This window comes from Pleurodeles waltl, chromosome 9 (assembly GCF_031143425.1).
Source record: "Pleurodeles waltl isolate 20211129_DDA chromosome 9, aPleWal1.hap1.20221129, whole genome shotgun sequence".
NCBI lineage: Eukaryota > Metazoa > Chordata > Amphibia > Caudata > Salamandridae > Pleurodeles > Pleurodeles waltl.
The window spans coordinates 665,185,556-665,205,166 of NC_090448.1; the positions used below are offsets into that span (position 1 = coordinate 665,185,556).

The 19,611-nt window shown below is 47.1% G+C and overlaps 1 protein-coding gene across 5 annotated transcripts in view; it reads right to left on the bottom strand.

Annotated features, from left to right (window-relative positions):
- Nucleotides 1-19,611, bottom strand: part of SYMPK (symplekin scaffold protein) — a 1,084,618-nt gene that overhangs the window by 444,651 nt on the left and 620,356 nt on the right. For all 5 annotated transcript variants that reach the window (XM_069207742.1, XM_069207740.1, XM_069207741.1 and 2 more), the window contains one exon: nucleotides 13,617-13,777. In XM_069207742.1, the coding sequence (XP_069063843.1) occupies nucleotides 13,617-13,777 (161 nt within the window). The remainder of the gene's footprint in view (nucleotides 1-13,616; nucleotides 13,778-19,611) is intronic.

Here is a 19,611-nt window from a genome sequence, read left to right on the forward strand (position 1 = left end):
AGTCTGCTTCTGGAAGGAAATTTTCCCAGTGCAACATTGTTTCTCCAGATCCTGTAAGAATTTTGCAACATGAAAGGATGTGCATCCTCCAGTGTCACACGAACTCTGTTTGCGCCAGTAAGCACGAAGAAATCTCACTTGGAGTGAAGAAGTCATTACCCTGCATCTGCAGGCCCCTCTAGGCATCATTGACCGGTTGGTGTGGTCTGCTGTCTCTGGACATCCAAAAATCCTGCTTCACAGGTGGTTAGTCTGTGGCCTCCTCTGGGTCCTGCTTGTCTTTTATCTCAGTTGGGAGGCTGTAGGCACTTGCTCCTACCACTGGACTGGCATCTCTGTGCACAGCGACTATAGCACTTGCCAAGGCTTGTTGATTCTTCCTCCTGGAGACCTTCAGGCACCGTGAAGCCCTGGCCTCCAGCACTCTGCAATTCGAAGATCAGCCCCTGTCCTGTATCTCCTGTGACGTGGGACTTCGGTTTTGTCATGCTGGTCAGACCTCCTTGTGACACCGTGTCCATTGCCTGTGGGTCACTCATGGGGGCTACATTGATTTCTGTTGCCCTTCCTGTGTTCTGAGGGCCAGTACCAACTCCCCCTTCTTGGTAGAGTCTCTTGGACCTTGCTGGTCTCCAAACCTTTGCAAACTCCTCTTCTGCTCCTATTTGCCAATGCTTGCTGGTGACCTAGCTGGTCACTAACCCTCCTGAAAACCGGTGACCATCGAGGGGCTTGTAGGAGACTACTGGGATCTTCAGCAGCTTCTGGACCATGCATCTGGACCTCATTCACCGACTTGCAGAAACATCTGCAGGAGGGTGGGAACTGCCACCTCTCATACTGGACACCTCCTTGGGTGTTGGATTCTGTTCCCCTTCCCTTGCAGGTCCTCCACGTCCAGAATCTGCCCCTGGGTTCCACCGACCTAGTCGACGGGTCATGACATCAGCCGGATATTCCAAGCTATCCACGGTCTTCACAGAGAGTCCCTTCTCCCCTCTGCATCCGGGACCCTGGTGTAGCGACTCCGGTCTTCTGGGTAGACTCTCCATCCATCCTCTTACCTGCTGGTTTCCTCAGGGTCCACTGGGATGGGTCCTGAATTCCACAAACTCCAACCACTACACTCTGTGTTAGCCTATGGCAGAACTGGGTGGGTAACTGGCTTACTCCGGGTTGCTGGGGTCACTTACTGTACTTACCTCTGGTGTTCCTAACTACCCCCATCCCCTAGCTAACCACCATACTTACCTTGGCTGGAGTCACTTTTTCACATTCCACTTTTTTAGTATATGGTCCCCCCTGCCTCAGGGCCCAGTGTATTTCTATGCTATTTATGATGGTTATTTTATGTGTATAATTGTATGGAATATCTCCAAAGGGAGATATACCAATGTCACTTAGTAGTAGTGCTGTAATATAAATAGCCTTTATTTATGCATCACTTGTGTGGTTCGTTCTTGTTACTAAGGTACTGTCTTACTACGGTGGTATTTCAAGTTACATTCTTTCTGGATAAGCTTTAGCTGCTCACCCTAGCTACCCCTAGAGAGCTTCTGCTATTTGGGAACCTATCTACTATCACTAAGGGTTGCATGGACTCAGCATAGAGTAACATGCCATAGGCGTAGAGCATAAACTGAGCCGCCTCCTACAAAGGTGGAGATGCGATTTGGGAATGTTGAGGGTGAAGCTCAACTTATGTAGAAGCTCTACTGGCATCTGAGTGTGTACTTGACACTTGTGTAATGTACGAGCTTTGATGAGCCAGTGGTCCACATAAAAAAAGATATGCACGTTCTGTCTTCGCAGGTGTGCTGCGACTACTGCTACACATTTAGTGAACACCCTGGGAGCGCGAATGACTCCAAAGGGAAGGGCTCTGAATTGATAGTGTTTGCCTGCTATGACAAAATCTTAAATAGTTTCGGTGAGCAGGGTTAATTGGTATATGAAAGTAGGCATCCTTTAGCTCTAGAGATGTCACAAAGTCATCTTGCTGTAGAAGTGGAATGACATCCTGAAGAGTAACCATATGGAAGTGTTCTGAAAGGATGCATTTGTTTAGAGGACGAAGGTGTAGTATTGGTCTGAGAGAATGGTCCTTCTTGGGAATCAGGAAGTATAGGAAGAGTACTCTTGCCCCTAAATGTTGTAACGGAACCGGTTTTATGGCTCCTTTGAAAAGAACAGCTTGAACTTCTTGTTTGAGAAGGGTTAAGTGTTCCCAAGATAGTCTAAGTGTGAAGGGGAATATTGGGAGGAGTGGAGATGGGCTCCAGACATTAACCGTATTGTATTGGTCTGTGGTAATGGTGTACCAGATGGAATAAAGGGGGGCAGGGGAAGACATGTGAAGGTAATCACTGCTTGGCAGTGGAGGAGTCGCTATGTGAAGCAGTGGTTTTTCATCTTCCTTTATAGGCAGATACCCTACACAAACCCTGGTACAAATCTTATGCAGGTGGACTGAGGCTGTCTGGGGTGTGATGTTGATGCCTCTTAGGTGGACAAGTTATAAGAACCCTGTAGGAAGCTGGCTCTGTATATACCATATCAAAATGAGATATAGTATACACAGAGTCCAGGGGTTCCCCAAAGGCTTAACAGAGGCTAAAGTAGATAATACTAATGTTCTCTTTTGTGGGAGTGTGGGCGAGCAGTTAGGCTTATCAGAGGGTAGTACTAAGCATTTGTTGTACACACAGACAATAGAGAAGCACACACCCAAAGACTTAACTTCAGACCAATGGTTTTTCTATAGCAAATATATATTTTCTTAATTTATTTTTACAACCACAAGATTCAAGTTGCAGGCAAGTACTTCAATAGATTTGTAGTTCACTCACGTGTCAACAGTACATTGTTTGAAATCGGTAAGTTATACAGTTTTTTAACTGATGGCAATAATCTGTTTTAAAAAAGGACACTGACATTTTCAGAAATAGTTCCTGAAGGGAAGAAATGTTAGATTGTTTTACAGGTAAGTACAACACTTACAGTTTCAGTCTCCGGGTTTTAGGAAGTCCACCGGTAGGGGATCAAGTTAACCCCAAAAACCCACTACCAGCAACACGGGCCTGGCTGGGTGCAGCGGTCAAAGATGAGCAACTTTAACGTGGGCTCCTATGGAGACAGGGGGTACTCCAGATTAGGTTTGCTTGCAAGTAAGTACCCGCGACTCGGAGGGCAAAACAGGGGAATTAGAGGAGCACTGAAGGGGCCACAAGTAGGCACCAAACATACACCCTCAGTGGCACAGGGGCAGCCATGTGCAAGGTGCTAACAGTACGGTGGGTTTTCAATGCTGGTCTATGAGGAGTCCCGGGGGGTCCCTCAGAGGCAGCAGGCGAGGTCCGGTGGGGGGGGGGCGTCACTCAGAGGCTGCAGGCGAGGTCCAGGGGGGTGTCTCTGGCACACCACCGGTTGGACAGGAAGGAGGGCCGCCTTCTGAACGTGGCTGCACCGAGTCAATTTCTCCAAGGCCTGGGTGTAGTGGTTCCTTTTGGCATCGGATATCTTCATCCGGACCTTTCGCAGTCAGGGGGGTCCTCGGGATTCGCTCTGCAGGCATCATCGTGGAGGGGTGGAGAGGTCAACCCACGGTGGGCTCTTGCTGGGAATCGCCCGACAATACACACTAACACCTCAAAACGGGCTCAAGCTTTCGGAGTGAGGTGGGAATCTTTGCTCGTTGGTTTCTTCCTGGACAGGGCCGCTGTCCAAGGGAGTTCTGGGTTCTTTTGGGTGCACTCAGTGGTCTGGAGCTTGTCAGAGGTTGCTCGTCCTGCTGGATGCGTTGCTGTTCTTGTGCAGGTTCTTTGAAGAAGGAGACAGGCCGGTAGGGCTGGGGCCAAAGCAGTTGTCGTTGTCTTTGTTCTCTGCTGGGGTTTCCACGTTACGAGTCTTTCTTTTTGTCAGGTCACCAGTAATCTGGTGAGCTGGCTTCAGGGAGGTCCTTAAATCCTAGATTTAGGGAGTCACAGGGCAGTAGCCAATGACTACTGTCCTTGAGGGTGGCTACACCCTCCTTGTGTCCACTCCCTTTAGTGACAGGGGCACAAACTTAATCCTATTGGTCCCTGTCCTCCAAACCAAGATGGAGGATTCTGCAGGAAGGGGGTCACATCAGCTCTGGACACCTTAGGGGTGGTCACTTCTCCCCGTTTTCCCTAATTTTCCCGCCGGACTTGCCGCCAAAAGTGGGGCTTGGTCTGGTCCACTAGCTAGAGTGCCCTGGGGCACTGTAATCCAAGGCTTGAGCCTTTGAGCCTCACCGCAAGGTGTTACTGTTCCTGTAGAAGGTAGGTGTAGGATCAAGTATCCATTAAAAAGATGGTTACCGAAGGTAAGTAACTTTTTCTTCAGATGGATACTTCTACCTACAGAATCCTCACCTATTGTATATATCACCCAAAGTAGTATGTGACAAGAAGGTGGGTGCATGGCTGGTTACACTAAGAAATCCTGAAGGACTGATCTTGTCAAGTGGGCTACCCTTCGCACATCAGAGTACAAGCTGGAATGCTTTGCAAAAGTACCAAGCATCTGCATTACAAATTTCAGCGACAGGAATCCCTCTTTGCCAATGCAGAGGTAGAAGCCTTTGCTCTATTGGAGTAAGCCCTGATGCTTTGCTGTGAGCAAAGGCATAGCATATTTTAATGCAGAAGATGCAAGATAATGTACTCTCTTGTGGACTGATTTGTCCTTAATCTTTCTTACATAGCAGGACAGCAGTTGGTCCACAATTATCAACACCTTGATTCTGTCTTCTGTAAGTTTTTGGGGGAGGAAAGATGGCTCACACAGGGAGGGTTTGGCTTAGATGTAAGAGGATTGCCACCTTAGGCAGGGCTTCTGAGAACCAACTTGAAAGGAAAGAAAGTGGTGAAAGGAGGCTTGACACTTCATGCCTGCAACTCACGTTTTGCTGATGTGACGGAAACCAGAAAAATAGAGTAAGGAGCCACAACAGGCAAATATGCAATGGCTCAAATGGGGAACATATTAAAAACTTGAGGTTAAGATTTAGGTCCCATTGTAGCATTATGAATAGGGAGGGGGGGAGATTTAAAAAATGTCTTCAATACAGGTGATTTGAAAGGGGTGCTGGGTCCGGGAGACAGAGAAAGGCCAATAAGGCTGGCAAATAGCCCTTGACTGCAATTAATGTGCACCCTTGTTGAGTCAGTGAAAGGGCAAATTGTACATGAAGGTGGTCTACCTAACTGTCTACAGACTACTTCACAAACCTACTCCATCTGCCCGAAAACAGTTTTGGCTGGATATCTGCCAGCACACAGGATGACATCTACCACTGTAAAGATTAAGAAAAAATGCATTCCAGGTACCCTACTCAATCTCCAGATATGAGGGTGGAGGTTCTGGATGTCGGAATACAGAACCTGCCCCTGTGACTATGAGAGGAGGTCTGCATACAACACCCATTTTTGGGTCCAGGGTCATCAGAATGATATGGGCCCAGTCAAGGCAGATCTTCATCAAGACCTGAGGAATCCTGAGAATGGTAGGAAACATAGTAAAGGGGAAGTTCCACTACAAGGGAACTGCAGAGCCAAGGACCAAAAGCCTCAGAGCTTCTAGTCGCAGATTATGCGATCCTACACTTCCCTACTTGTTGATGTACCATTTCATACTGCCCATCAATATTTGGCCAGATTGTCCCTGAAGGGAAGGCAGCAAGTCTGAGTGCCAGCCACATCACCTGGAACTCCACAAGATTGATGTCCAACCTCTGCTCGTCAGAAGAAGTCCTCTGATATCCAGTTTCTCCAGGTGAGCTCCACATCCTACAGTGGAGACACCTGTGAGGACTATTGTCACTGCCTGAGGGAGTTGGAATGGCTTCCTTTGAATCTTACCACACTCCACCACTCCAAATACACCACAGTGACGCTGGTGACGCAACACAGAAGATCTCCTGTCCGCAGAGACATTACTAGAGGGCCATCATCTGCCAGTACGCATGAATGACAAACGGAATGCAGGAAGCTAGCAGGTGCAAGACTATCAGTACTGGTACATGCCCTCTATTATGACACTTCAAAATCATGCCCTGAATGTCCCGAACCCTCTGTAGAGGGGAAAGCTTTGATGTTATGTGATGTCCACTACTGCCCCTATGAAAACGATGCGCTGAGAGGGTATCAGGCGAGATTTGGACTTGATGGAAAAGTCCAGGTTGCTGTGACTTATAGGCCATGTGACTCCTTTGAGAAGCCAGTCATCCAAGTAAGGGAATACCCGGGTCCCAGGTCTTCTGAGATGGGCCGCACCACTGGCATCACCTTCATGAAAACCTGTGATGCTGAAGTCAGGCCAAATGGAGGACATGAAGACTGGTAGTGGGTGGAACCTACCATGAAGCAAAGGTACTTCCTGTGCAACTGCAGAATCAGCATATGGAAAAACGTGTCTTGTACGTCGACAGACACCATGCAGTATTCTATTTTTAGTGCGAGTAACACCTGAGCGAGGGACAGCATTTTGAGCACTTCCTTGAGGAACCAGTTCAGAACCATGAAGTCTAGGATCAGACACACACAGCTGTCCTCCTTTGGAACCAGGAAGTACAGGGAGTAGCACCCTCAACCTCGTTCCTTCTCTGGCACCAACTCGAACAAACCTTTCTGTAGGAAAATCTATACCTCCTCATGAAGGGTCTGAAGGTGATCATTTGGAAAGGAGGAAATAGAGAAGGGCATAGGTGTAGGAATCTGCAAAAAGGGTAGGGCATACACCCATTCCACAATTTGTAGGACCTACTGGATTGAAGGATGGCCTGTCAGGCCTATGGAAAGAAGGATACCCATCCTCCAGCTGGTGTCCTGTGTTCCACCTAGAGGGAAGAATGGCTGCTTCCATGTTGTGGCTAGGGAAGAAGATGAGGAAGAGATGTAAGAGAGAAGGAGGGAATAACCTCTTCCTTTGCCTCGCTAGTGCTTGTAGAGTCGTCTAGACTGCTGCTGTTGCTGAGGAGCTTTAGGTTGACTGCCTCAAAAGGAAAACACCATGGAAAAGCCAAGACATTTGTTGAATTGATGGTAATCCCTCTAGCAGTGTTTGAAGGCGAGAGAGCTTGCAGTTGCCTTGCTTTCTCTAAACGTCTTAAAATCAGTCTCGGGTGTGAACCATCAAAGGGGATGTCCATAAGGGTGGACTGAACATCTGGAGAGAAACCTGAGTCTCTCAGCCGTGAGTGGAGGCGAAGGGAGACAAGTTCCTATGGCTCAGGAGACCAAGCTTCCTGTGTCTGTCCCAGACTGAATGACCTGATTCGACACTGCTTGTCTGTCTCTTACCAACTCTGAGAAGTATGGCCAGAGTATGTGTGTGTAGCGGCCCATGACGCAGGTGGTGTTTAAAGGATTCAAGGCCATACTACCTGCTGAAACAGTTTCTTGGTGAACTGCTCAATCTTTTGGAACTCTATGTCCAATGGGGTGTTAGGAAGAGTTTGGGCAAGTATGATGCCTGGATCACAAGACTCTCTGGAAAAGGGTGTGACGACAGAAAAACTGGATTGCTTGGTGCCAATTTGTATCTTCTCGCTATTACTCGAAACGCAGCTGTAAAGGATGAGGGTTTCTACTACAGAGCAAGAATGGGCTCAAGTAAGGGCTGCGTTAAAACGCAAAAAAAGTTCAACAGAGTGGGAGGTATTGTGTAGCGCCCATGTCAAGAAGCTGGCCTTGGTTTCAGTGGACAGAAACTGGAGACTTAACACCTCTACTGCTTTCTTAATTACAAAGTGATAAAAGGTACCATCTGGGGAGGTAACCAAAGTGGAGCAAGGTGTGCAGGCCACTATTTTTTTTATTTTTTTTAAGACCAGCAAATACAGGGTTGAGCGTTATAGAATGTCTGTACCAGTGGTACTTGTCTGCACAGGGATCCTCACTGGGGCCAGTCTCTCTCTGAAAAGTACAGTCATTCTCCCTTCGAGAGTGGTATGGAAGTATATCCCTTGGAGGCAATTAATCTGGCATTGGGGGCTGCGCCCAGTGCTGTCAGTTGTTGAGTTGGAATAGCTGATTACAGCTCCTGTGGGGTTGACTGAGGAACCAGTGGATTCTACTGCAGCGCAGGAAGAGGTGTAGGAAAGTAACATCTTTCTGACATAGTCAACCCCACTTTTTGCCTGGTAGCAGTACATTTAGACTGTAGTACACTGGGTTCCTGCAAATCAGGACCCCAGTGTCTCCGCTCTCTCCTCTGAATTTGACTTGCTGGTACACTTTCACCCACAATTGGCATACTGGAGCACCCATGTAAGTCCATAGTATATGGTGCTTAGGTACCCAGGGCATTGGTGCACCAGGGTCTCCCATGGGCTGTAGCATGTATTATTCCACCCATGGGAGCCCATGCAAACTGTGTTAGCAGCAGGCCTGCCATTGCAGCCTGCGTGAAATGGTGCATACACCTTTCACTTCAGCTTTAAGGTTTGCCTTAAATCAAGGTCTCTGGACTTGGACACTGTAAGTCACCCCTCTGACAGGCCTTTCAGCTCAAGGGCAGGGTGCACATTCCGAAGTGTGAGGGTATCCCTTCATGACCAGGGTACTCCTACAAACTGCAGACTCCTTTACCTAATCTGTATAAGTGCCAGGTAGCCATCTTAAGGTATGTAGTGAACACTGGTCAACACAAGTGGTCCAACTACATAATGGCTTCTACGAACCTAGGCATGTTTGATATCAAACATGTTGGGATCATGCAACTACACCGATTCCAGTGTTAGCTGCATGATACCTTGTACTCTGGGAGTTCCTTAAAGGATTCCACAGATCTCCATGTACAGTCTTATGGTGTGGCTGCCAGGCCATGCTGCTGCCGATCCCAGACACTGTTCTGCCCTCCTGCTGATGAGCCTAACTCAAGCAGGGGAAGGCAGAACAAAGGATTTCCTGCGAGGGAGGTGTGTGACCACCTCTCTCTTTGAAACAGGTGTCGCTGGGGTGGCCTCTGAGTGGCACCAGACTGTTCTGAAGTGCACATTTGATGCAATCCTTGCATAATCTGGTGTGCACCAGTTCAGGAGTCCCCAGTTCCAGCTCTTGTGGGAAACCACACAAAGGACAGAGGTGGGACCACCCCCTGTCCAGCTCCTCCCCTAGGGAGGTACACAGAGTTCTGCCAGGTGGCCGGTTGATTCTGCCATCTTGGAAACAAGGTTTGGCAGAGGCCCCTGGGAGCATCTGACTGGTTAGGCCAGGTAGATCACGTCCCTGACCCCTTGTGATAGGTGTGTTCCCACAGAGTAACCAACCCCCTTTTAGGGTTACTTAAGGCTCCCGAGGGTGGGTCCTCAGATCTGTCGAGCAAGACAGTACAAGAAACTCTTTGCAAGATGACATCTGCCTCTGATGGAAGTTAAAAGAGCTCCTACTGCAAAAAAAATTCTCCAGCTCCTGCAAGATTTCTGCAACATCCATGGCTGTGCATCCTCCAGGGTCACAAGGAACCTGTATCCAAGAGCAAGAAGAAATCTCTCTTGGAGTGAAGGAGTAACTCCTTTGCATCTGCAGGTACCTCAAGACAACGACTGGCTGGTGGATCCTGCTGTCCCACAGACAACGAAAAGACTCTGCTCCCAGGTGGTGGTTCTGTGGTCCTTTCCGGGTCCAAATTGTCTTCCGACCAATTTAGGATCTGGTGGACCCTTGCTGAAGCCACTGGAACAGAACCTCTGAGCACAGTGCCTATTGCTCTTGCCAAGGCTTGTTGGCTCTTCCTCCAAGAGATCTTCAAGCTTCAAGAAGCCCCAGCCTCCAGCACTCTGCAACATTGAGATAAGCTTCCACTCTGCAGCTCCTGCGACGTGGTTTTTTTTTGTTGGGCTGCTGAGGCCTATCTGTGTCTCCCTGTGCCAGCTGCCAGTGGGTCACTCGTGGGGGCCCTTTCGACTCCGGCTGGCTTCCCTTCCCACTGAAGGTCTCCCCTCCAAGGGTCGAGTCACTAGGACCTTGCTGGTCCTCAAAAACCTGCAATCTTCCTTGCATCTGATATTTGCATTTGCCAAGTCTTGTTGGTGGTCTTGCTGACCACTGACAATCCAGCAACCAACGTGTGACAGCTTGTGGGTGACTCCATGGATCTCCTGCATACCTTTGGACTCCTCAGCTGGACTTCTTCCTTCACCGTCCTGCAGGAACTTCACCTCCAAGAGGGTGGGCATTGCCTACTTGCACCGCCTGGACAATTCTGAGTGGTCGGGACACTGTCCCCTTATTTTTCAGGTTCCTCTCATCCGGAACCCACATTTAGGTTCCACCGGCCTGGTCCACAGGTCACAACAGCCGCTGGACAATCGAGGCTTCCATTGACTTCAACAAGGGTTTCCACTGCCACTTCACCCCTATGCATCTGGGCTCCCTAGTGTAGGTACTGTGGTCTTCTGGGTATCTGTGGGTGGGGGTAATAACCAACCTTTGTGCCAACTGGTTTCCTCGGGGTCCTGTGTTAGCCTATGGTACACCCATCATGATAACTCTATACCTAGGAGTCTGTGGGCTTTCTATTACTTATCTCTGGTAATTTCCTACTCCTGCAGGCCCTGGGATTGGTTAGGTGGCACCCATGAACCCTAGAACTCAGATTCCTGTCAACCTAAGAAAAGCCGAATAACATAGAAGTCAAACCAGCAGAGAAGACTGAGGACACCAACTGACTTGGCCAGAGCCCCACCGGCCTGTCAGAAGCCCTCAAAGAACCTGCACCCAAAAGAAGACTTGTCCCGCAGCCCTGCCACCTCCAAAGCCTTGGGAAGACTGCCCACCTTCGATAAAGACCAAGTACTCCTGTGGACAGTGGACCTGTCCAAAAGAATAAAACTTCAAAGAAGTCTGCTTGAGGAAACGCTTAACTGCTGCTGGAACCACCTCTGCACCTGACACTTATGGCCCGAGTCAAAGAGGCCCACCGTCCTGTGAAGGTTCCTCAGTGCTTCTGAACAAGAATCCACAGTGGGTTGACCTCTGCCGGACTCCATAGCCAAGCTTGCAGCCTAAATTCAAGGGCTCCCCTTGACCAAAACCACCCAGTAAGCTGTTTATGACGCCAAAAGACAACTCTGCACCTGGAGCCCCTGGGCCTTGGGAAGCGGGACAGACTGTCCCTACGACCCCTGGCATCTCTACCTACTTAGGCAGCTGTGGGTTGTCCTTGCCCAGCCTCCTGGCCAAAGCCTGCAGCTGGTCTTTGGAACTCATCTCCTCAGTTAGATAACATTGGGCACTCAATGCTGTGTTGGCACTCTGCACCTGGCCGCCACTGTGCTGCTGAGGGTGTAAGTTTGGTGCTGCCCTGTGACCCCCCCCCCCTCCAGTGCTTACCCCAACCCTGGAAGACCAACCTCTGACACCGCTTTTACTCACCTGTGAGCAGCACAGCATCATTCACCCCCAGTCTCCACTGGTTAACATTGGGCACCCAAATCTAAATTTGGCCTGGGCACCTGACTCCGAATTTGACCTCTGCCTCTGGCCACCCTGTCCTTCTGTGGGCACACTCTTGATACTGATTTAAACCTTGCCTGGCAATGACCTAAAACCCCAAAGACTGGATTTCTAAGTTGTGTACTCACCTGCAAAACTGCACTCTTGTTTTCCTCCCATAGGTTAACATTGAAGACTGTAAAAATTGCACTGTGTCGAATTTTGAAACTGAAAAGTATTTTTAACTTAAAAATTGCTTACCTTGTAACAAAGTTCTTTGGTTCAAAGCATACATAAAAGCAATTGTTATTTTTCTAAATTGGTCTCTGATTTATTCTTTGAGTGTGTGTCTCATTTACTGTCTATGTGAGTACAACAAATGCTTTACACAATTCCTTGATAAGCCTAGCTGCTCGTCCACAATACCACAACTAGAGCATTAGACCTATCTATTTTTACCTCTCCAAGCCTTTGGGGATCCACTGGACTCTCTGCACAGTCTACTTCATTTTGATGCGATATATTGACAGCCAGCTTCCTAAACAAAGTGATAGGTGGCAATGGTAAGAATGGAGTGAAGGGTGTAGAGAACAGTGTCGGAATAGCTCTGAAGGTGCATCCTGTTGGAACCCTGGGGCTGATATGTGTGCCAGAGAGGACCATGGCAGAAATAAAAACACAGACACTGTGTCCAAGAAAAGAGATGGGTCTATTCCATGGCTAGGAAACTCTAGGAAAGGGGAACTCGGCTAATGTCTTGGTAGTAGTGCCGCAGGTAGGAGCGGGTCCAGGATCTGTGCCGGGACCGAAAAGAGCTACTTGAACTGAACTCTTTGAGGATGTCGAAAAAGTTTTGGCTCCAAACAGGATGCTTGCTGAGTGTTGTGGAGTTTGGGGGACTAACTCTTGGACGATCGGCGTGAAGCCTCTTGTGTTTTGACTACACACCGGGGCTCTTGATTTGCGTGTGAGCATCTTCTTCAGTCATTCATCCTGGAACTTGAACATCTTGGCCTCCTGTTCCTTGATAGCTTTGGGGTGCATTCTCTGTCAGGAACCACAGGTCTTGACGTTGTGGTTTGACTCCAAACACCACAGGCAGGTCCATAGTGGACAATTACCCCTCACAGTTCCTGCAAGTTTGAAGCCCTGAACGGTTAGTGGGGAGACATCATGTAACAGCAACTGAAAATTTTCTGAAAAAGGTAGAAAGTCAAAATCTCTTAACGAGAGCTGAGCTCCGATATGTGTTGATGGTGCTGAAAAAAGGAACGGGATGCTTTATAGTGATGTTATGAGGGTATGGCTCCCGGTGCCAGAGTGGAGTCAATATCTCTGATTGGCATGGAGAGCTATTCAGAAGTTTCCAGATTCAATCGGACACCTTAGATATTCTAAAGGTGACCAATCTGCAAGTAGAAGTACCATCCCAAAGAAAAACGTGTGCAGCAATTTACATATGCGAATGGAAAGAGGAATTGGGGGGGGGGTTGGGAGTTTCAACAACTTGTGCTCAGATTTCAGATTTTTCAGTCTACCCATCGTCAATCCGCCCCATCTTCTTTTCTGCCTCAAATTGCTCTACACTTTAAATTATTTAACTGCCTTGGTGCACATTGCAATTGTTCAATAAATAAAGATTAACTGAAGTAAACGACAAGCTGGTAACACTTTATCTACACAACCAAAGATGCATGCTATTTCTATGCATTTGAAAATACTATAGATATCCATGTTTTTGTAAAGTTTGAAAACTCTAGAGGAAACCGGACGATTATCTTGGCATGCTTTCTGTAACCAGATTCTACTACAGGCACATCCTGAGAATTTCAGAAACATTAAAAAAATAATGTGTAACTGAATGAACTGCTACAAGCCAAAAACTAACACTGAAAAACTAGCTGGATTTAATTTAGTAGAGAAGACGTTGCAGTATATCCCAAAGCCAGAATGCCTGGTGAGTGCAGACTACCTTCAATTAAAAAAACAAAAAACCTTTAAGGCCTAGCAGCTACAGCACACATTTGAAGAGGCCTGCGTGTTCACACCTGTTAGAGCTCAGCATAGCAATCTTCTCCTCATACTTCTATTACGGCTAGTTAGTGTCTTCACTACAATATGAATTTGCACTTCACTTTAGAGGTGGTGACTTACTGGATGTTCTATCACACGCAGCACAGTTCTTTTAATGTCCGCAATAGCCTCTGTGTACACAGCAGCCAATTCATGGATTAGCTTGTGATTCTGTGGTAGAAGGGCCAGGTACAGGTAGAGACACTGCCGAACAGTTTCTTCCGTCCAAGGAGCAGCCACCTCTAAAAACAAGACAAAAATATTATTTGTTGTAAATGACCTCAAGTCAAGATCACACCTTCCGTACACACTGTCCCAACCCAGTGATGCTGAGATCAAGCATCGAAAAAGGCACATTAATTATGCCTTTACATACCTGAGTGATATTCTGTCTTTCATACCTGGGGTATTGGCATGGTATGTGAGAGACAGCCTTTCAAGCTCAGCTACTGCTAGCATATGTTAGGGGCAGACTCCTAAGCAAACAATTAGTATTGTATCCCCTACACAACCACCTATGTTCAGGCTGAGAGAGAGAGGCTCAATTTATCCCGTTTCAATCATTATTGATAGCATAACGCCTTACAGCATTCCCTGGGTAGCAAGGTTCCAGGTACATATGCCCATTTAAAGTCATGTTTAGACCAAATATCATCTTCTCGGGATCAGCAGCCTAGTGTAGATAGATTCTATTCATGTCCGGATGGCCCTCCTAAATCAAGGGAAGCCTTGAAGTATCATACACCCTTATTCCCAAGTGAAACTGTCATATATATATGGAAAATGTCACTTACCCAGTGTACATCTGTTCGTGGCATGAGACGCTGCAGATTCACATGCTGTGCACATCCCGCCATCTAGTGTTGGGCTCGGAGTGTTACAAGTTGTTTTTCTTCGAAGAAGTCTTTTTCGAGTCAGGAGATCGAGGGACTCCTCCCCTTTCGGCTCCATTGCGCATGGGCGTCGACTCCATCTTAGATTGTTTTCCCCACAGAGGGTGAGGTAGGAGTTGTGTATGTATTAATAGTGCCCATGCAATGGAGTAAATATGTATGTACATAATGTGATTAAAGTGATATATTTACAAATTTACAAATGTTCAAGACTAATCTTTATCAACTTTAAAACGGCTACAGGCTGCCGGGGAGGTGGGAGAGTGCATGTGAATCTGCAGCGTCTCATGCCACGAACAGATGTACACTGGGTAAGTGACATTTTCCGTTCGATGGCATGTGTAGCTGCAGATACACATGCTGTGCATAGACTAGTAAGCAGTTATCTCCCCAAAAGCGGTGGTTCAGCCTGTAGGAGTTGAAGTTGTTTGAAATAAAGTCCTTAATACTGCTTGTCCTGCTGTGGCTTGCAGTGTTGTTAACACATCCACGCAGTAATGCTTGGTAAATGTATGAGGCGTAGACCATGTGGCTGCCTTACAGATTTCAGTCATTGGTATGTTTCCTAGAAAGGCCATGGTAGCACCTTTCTTTCCAGTTAAGTGTGCCTTTGGTGCAATAGGCAGTTCTCTTTTTGCTTTTATATAACAGGTTTGAATACATTTAACTATCCATCTGGCAATGCCTTGTTTGGATATTGGATTCCCTGTATGAGGTTTTTGAAAAGCAACAAACAATTGTTTTGTTTTGCGAATTTGTTTTGTTCTATCAATGTAGTACATTAGTGCCCTTTTGATGTCTAATGTATGTAATGCTCTCTCAGCTACAGAATCTGGTTCTGGAAAGAACACTGGGAGTTCCACTGTTTGATTTAAGTGGACGGTGATATGACTTTAGGTAAGAATTTAGGATTTGTTTGTAGAACTACTTTATGTTTGGGTATCTGAATAAAGGGTTCTTGTATGGTAAAGGCTTGTATTTCACTTACTCTTCCGAGAGATGTGATAGCTATTAGAAATGCTACTTTCCATGTTAAGTACTGTATCTCACATGAGTGCATGGGTTCAAAAGGTGGACCCATGAGTCGTGTTAATACAATGTTAAGGTTCCACGAAGGAACTGGTGGTGTTCTTGGTGGGATAATCCTTTTCAGACCCTCCATAAATGCTTTTATGACTGGGATTATGAATAATGAAGTTGAGTGCGTAATTTGCAGATAAGCTGAAATTGCAGTGAGATGTATTTTAATGGATGAGAAAGCTAACTTGGACTTTTGTAAGTGTAGTAGGTAGCTTACGATGTTTTTAGGAGATGCATGTAATGGTTGAATTTGATTATTATGACAGTAATAAACAAATCTTTTCCACTTATTTGCGTAGCAATGTCTTGTGGTTGGTTTCCTAGCTTGTTTTATGACCTCCATACATTCTTGTGTAAGGTCTAGGTGTCCGAATTCTAAGATTTCAGGAGCCAAATTGCTAGATTCAGTGATGCTGGATTCGGGTGTCTGATCTGTTGTTTGTGTTGAGTTAACAGATCTGGTCTGTTTGGCAGTTTAATATGAGGCACTACTGAGAGGTCTAGTAGTGTTGTGTACCAAGGTTGTCTTGCCCAAGTTGACGCTATTAGTATGAGTTTGAGTTTGTTTTGACTCAATTTGTTTACTAGATACGGAAGGAGTGGGAGAGGGGGAAAAGCGTATGCAAATATCCCTGACCAACTCATCCATAACGCATTGCCTTGAGAGTGAGCCTGTGGGTGCCTGGATGCGAAGTTTTGGCATTTTGCGTTTTCCTTTGTTGCAAATAGGTCTATTTGCGGTGTTCCCCATCTGTGGAAGTAAGTCTCTAGTATTTGGGGATGAATTTCCCATTCGTGGATCTGTTGGTGATCCCGAGAGAGATTGTCGGCTAACAGGTTTTGAATTCCCGGTATGAACTGCGCTATTAGGCGAATGTGGTTGTGAATCGCCCAATGCCATATCTTTTGTGCTAAGAGACACAACTGTGTCGAGTGTGTCCCTCCCTGTTTGTTCAGATAATACATTGTTGTCATGTTGTCTGTTTTGACAAGAATGCGTTTGTGGGTTATTATGGGTTGAAATGCTTTCGACGCTAGAAATACTGCTAGTAGTTCTAAGTGATTTATATGAAGCTGTCTCTGCTGAGTGTCCCATTGTCCTTGGATGCTGTGTTGGTTGAGGTGTGCTCCCCACCCTATCATGGATGCATCCGTTGTGATCACGTATTGAGGCACTGGGTCTTGAAAAGGCCGCCCTATGTTTAAGTTTATAGTGTTCCACCATTGAAGCGAGGTGTATGTTTGGCGGTCTATCAACACTAGATCTTGAAGTTGACCCTGTGCTTGTGACCATTGTGATGCTAGGCACTGTTGTAAGGGCCGCATGTGTAATCTTGCATTTGGGACAATGGCTATGCATGAGGACATCATGCCTAGTAGCTTCATCACTAGTTTTACTTGGAACTTTTGTTTTGGGTGCATGGCCTGTATTACGTTTTGGAATGCCTGCACCCTTTGTGGACTTGGAGTGGCAATCCCTTTTGTTGTGTTGATTGTTGCTCCTAAGTACTGCTGTATTTGACACGGCTGTAGGTGTGATTTGTTGTAGTTGAGTGAGAAACCCAGCTTGTGAAGGGTTTATATGACATACTTTGTGTGTTGTGAATACTGTTCTTGCGTATTGGTTTTGATTAACCAATCGTCTAGGTACGGGAACACATGTATTTGCTGCCTTCTGATATGGGCTGCCACTACGGCCAGGCATTTTGTAAAAACTCTTGGCGCTGTTGTTATTCCGAATGGCAACACTTTGAACTGGTAATGTACCCCTTGGATTACAAACCTTAAGTACTTTCTGTGGGAAGGATGTATAGGTATATGGAAATACGCATCCTTGAGGTCTAGTGTTGTCATGTAGTCTTGTTGTTTGAGCAATGGGATCACGTCTTGCAGGGTCACCATGTGAAAGTGATCTGATTTGATGTAAATGTTTAATGTTCTGAGATCTAGTATAGGTCTTAGAGTTTTGTCTTTTTTTGGGTATGAGAAAGTACAGTGAGTAAACTCCTGTTCCTTTCTGATAAATTGGTACTAGTTCTATTGCATCTTTTTGCAACAACACTTGGACCTCCAGTTGTAATAGATCCATGTGTTGTTTGGACATGTTGTGTGGTTTCGGTGGTACATTTGGAGGGAATTGTAGAAATTCTGTGCAATAACCATGTTGGATAATGGCTAGGACCCACGTGTCTGTTGTTATTTCCTCACAGTTTTTGTAAAAATTGGTTAGTCTCCCCCCCACTGGTGTTATGTGTTGGGGATTTGTGACGCTGAAGTCACTGTTTATTCTGCGGTGTTTTGGGACTCTGGAACTTCCCTCTAGTTTTAGGGAACTGTCCCGCTATGTATTGTCCCCGAAAACTTCCCCTCTGATATTGACTCTGGTAAGTGGGTCTTGTTTGTGAGGTTGAGGGTTCTGTGCTCTGTCCCCGAAACCCCCCTCTAAACTGTGATTTACGAAATGTGCCTCTGCTCTGTGGGGAGTAGAGTGCGCCCATGGCTTTGGCCGTATCTGTGTCCTTTTTAAGTTTTTCGATAGCAGTGTCCACCTCCGGCCCAAAAAACTGCTGTCCGTTAAAAGGCATATTCAGCACCGCCTGTTGAATTTCCGGCTTGAATCCTGAGGTGCGTAGCCATGCGTGTCTCCGTATGGTGACTGCTGTATTTACAGTCCTAGCAGGTGTGTCAGCTGCGTCCATTGCTTGACCGTATCTGATTGTTAGAGATACTCTGGCCTTCTTCCACCACTTGTTGTGCCCTCTTCTGGAACTCCTTGGGTAGGTGTTCTATGAAATGTTGCATTTCGTCCCAATGAGCCCTATCATATCTAGCCAGCAAGGCCTGTGAATTGGCAATGCGCCATTGGTTGGCTGCCTGTGCCGCGACCCTTTTCCCCGCTGCGTCGAACTTCCGACTTTCCATGTCGGGTGGTAGTGCATCTCCCGAAGTGTGTGAGTTCGCTCTATTGCGAGCTGCCCCTACTACCACTGAGTCCGGTGTTAATTGCTGCGTGATGTACACAGGGTCCGTTGGTGGCGGTTTGTACTTTTTCTCCACCCTTGGAGTAATGGCCCTGCCTTTCACAGGCTCTGGAAACACTTGCTTGGAGTGTTTCAGCATTCCAGGTAACATAGGGAGACTCTGGTATTGGCTATGTGTGGACGACAGTGTATTAAATAGAAAGTCATCTTCTATTGGTTCTGCGTGCAGGGTGACATTGTGAAACGCGGCTGCTCTTGACACCACTTGCGTGTAGGCAGTACTGTCCTCAGGTGGCGACGGTCTCACTGGATAACAGTTGGGACTGTTATCTGATACAGGCGCATCATAAAGATCCCATGCGTCAGGATCATCCTGACTCATTCCTGTATGCGTTGGAGACTGCATCATTGGTGGAGTGGCTACCGGTGATGGTTGTGGTGAGCATTGTGGTGATGGTGGTGGAGTTATCTGTTTTGCCACCTTTGCTTGTGGTTGCTTGTCTTTCTCTTGGAAGGCAAGTTTCCTTTTAATTCGGATTGGAGGGAGAGTACTGATTTTCCCTGTGTCCTTTTGAATGTGGAGGCTCCTTTGAGTGTAATCTGGCTCCCCTGCCTCTAGCTCCTGGCCGAATCTGTGTCCTTGCATCTGTGAGGACAGGCCCTGTTCCTCGGTGTAGGAACTTGGTTTCGGCTCCGAAGCCAGATGTTTCGGTATCGAAACCTTTTCGCCCGTCTTTTTGGGCTCCGAAGACACTTTTTTTCCTTTCGGTGTTCCGAACTCTTGGTGCCGACTCATTTCGGTGCTGCCCTCTCGGTGTCGAGATTGCTCTGACCCGGTGTCTCGGGGTCGAGTGTGTTCTGTGCCGGTATCTCGACCGGAGTCGGATGACTTCAACACATGCGTGCCCTTTTTCGGTGCCGATGGCAGGTCACCTAATTTTCGGGTTAAGCCATGGCCTGTTGGCGGTGGCATCCCCTGGGCTTTTGTGAATTTGCCGTGAGTTTTGGGCATCGACGTCTTACTCACGGTTCTTGGCGTCTGTTCGGGATCGACCTCGTACGAGTCCGAATCTGCAATGGAGAAGGTTTCTTCTTCTTCTAAGTGTTGTTGTCCTGCCGTTA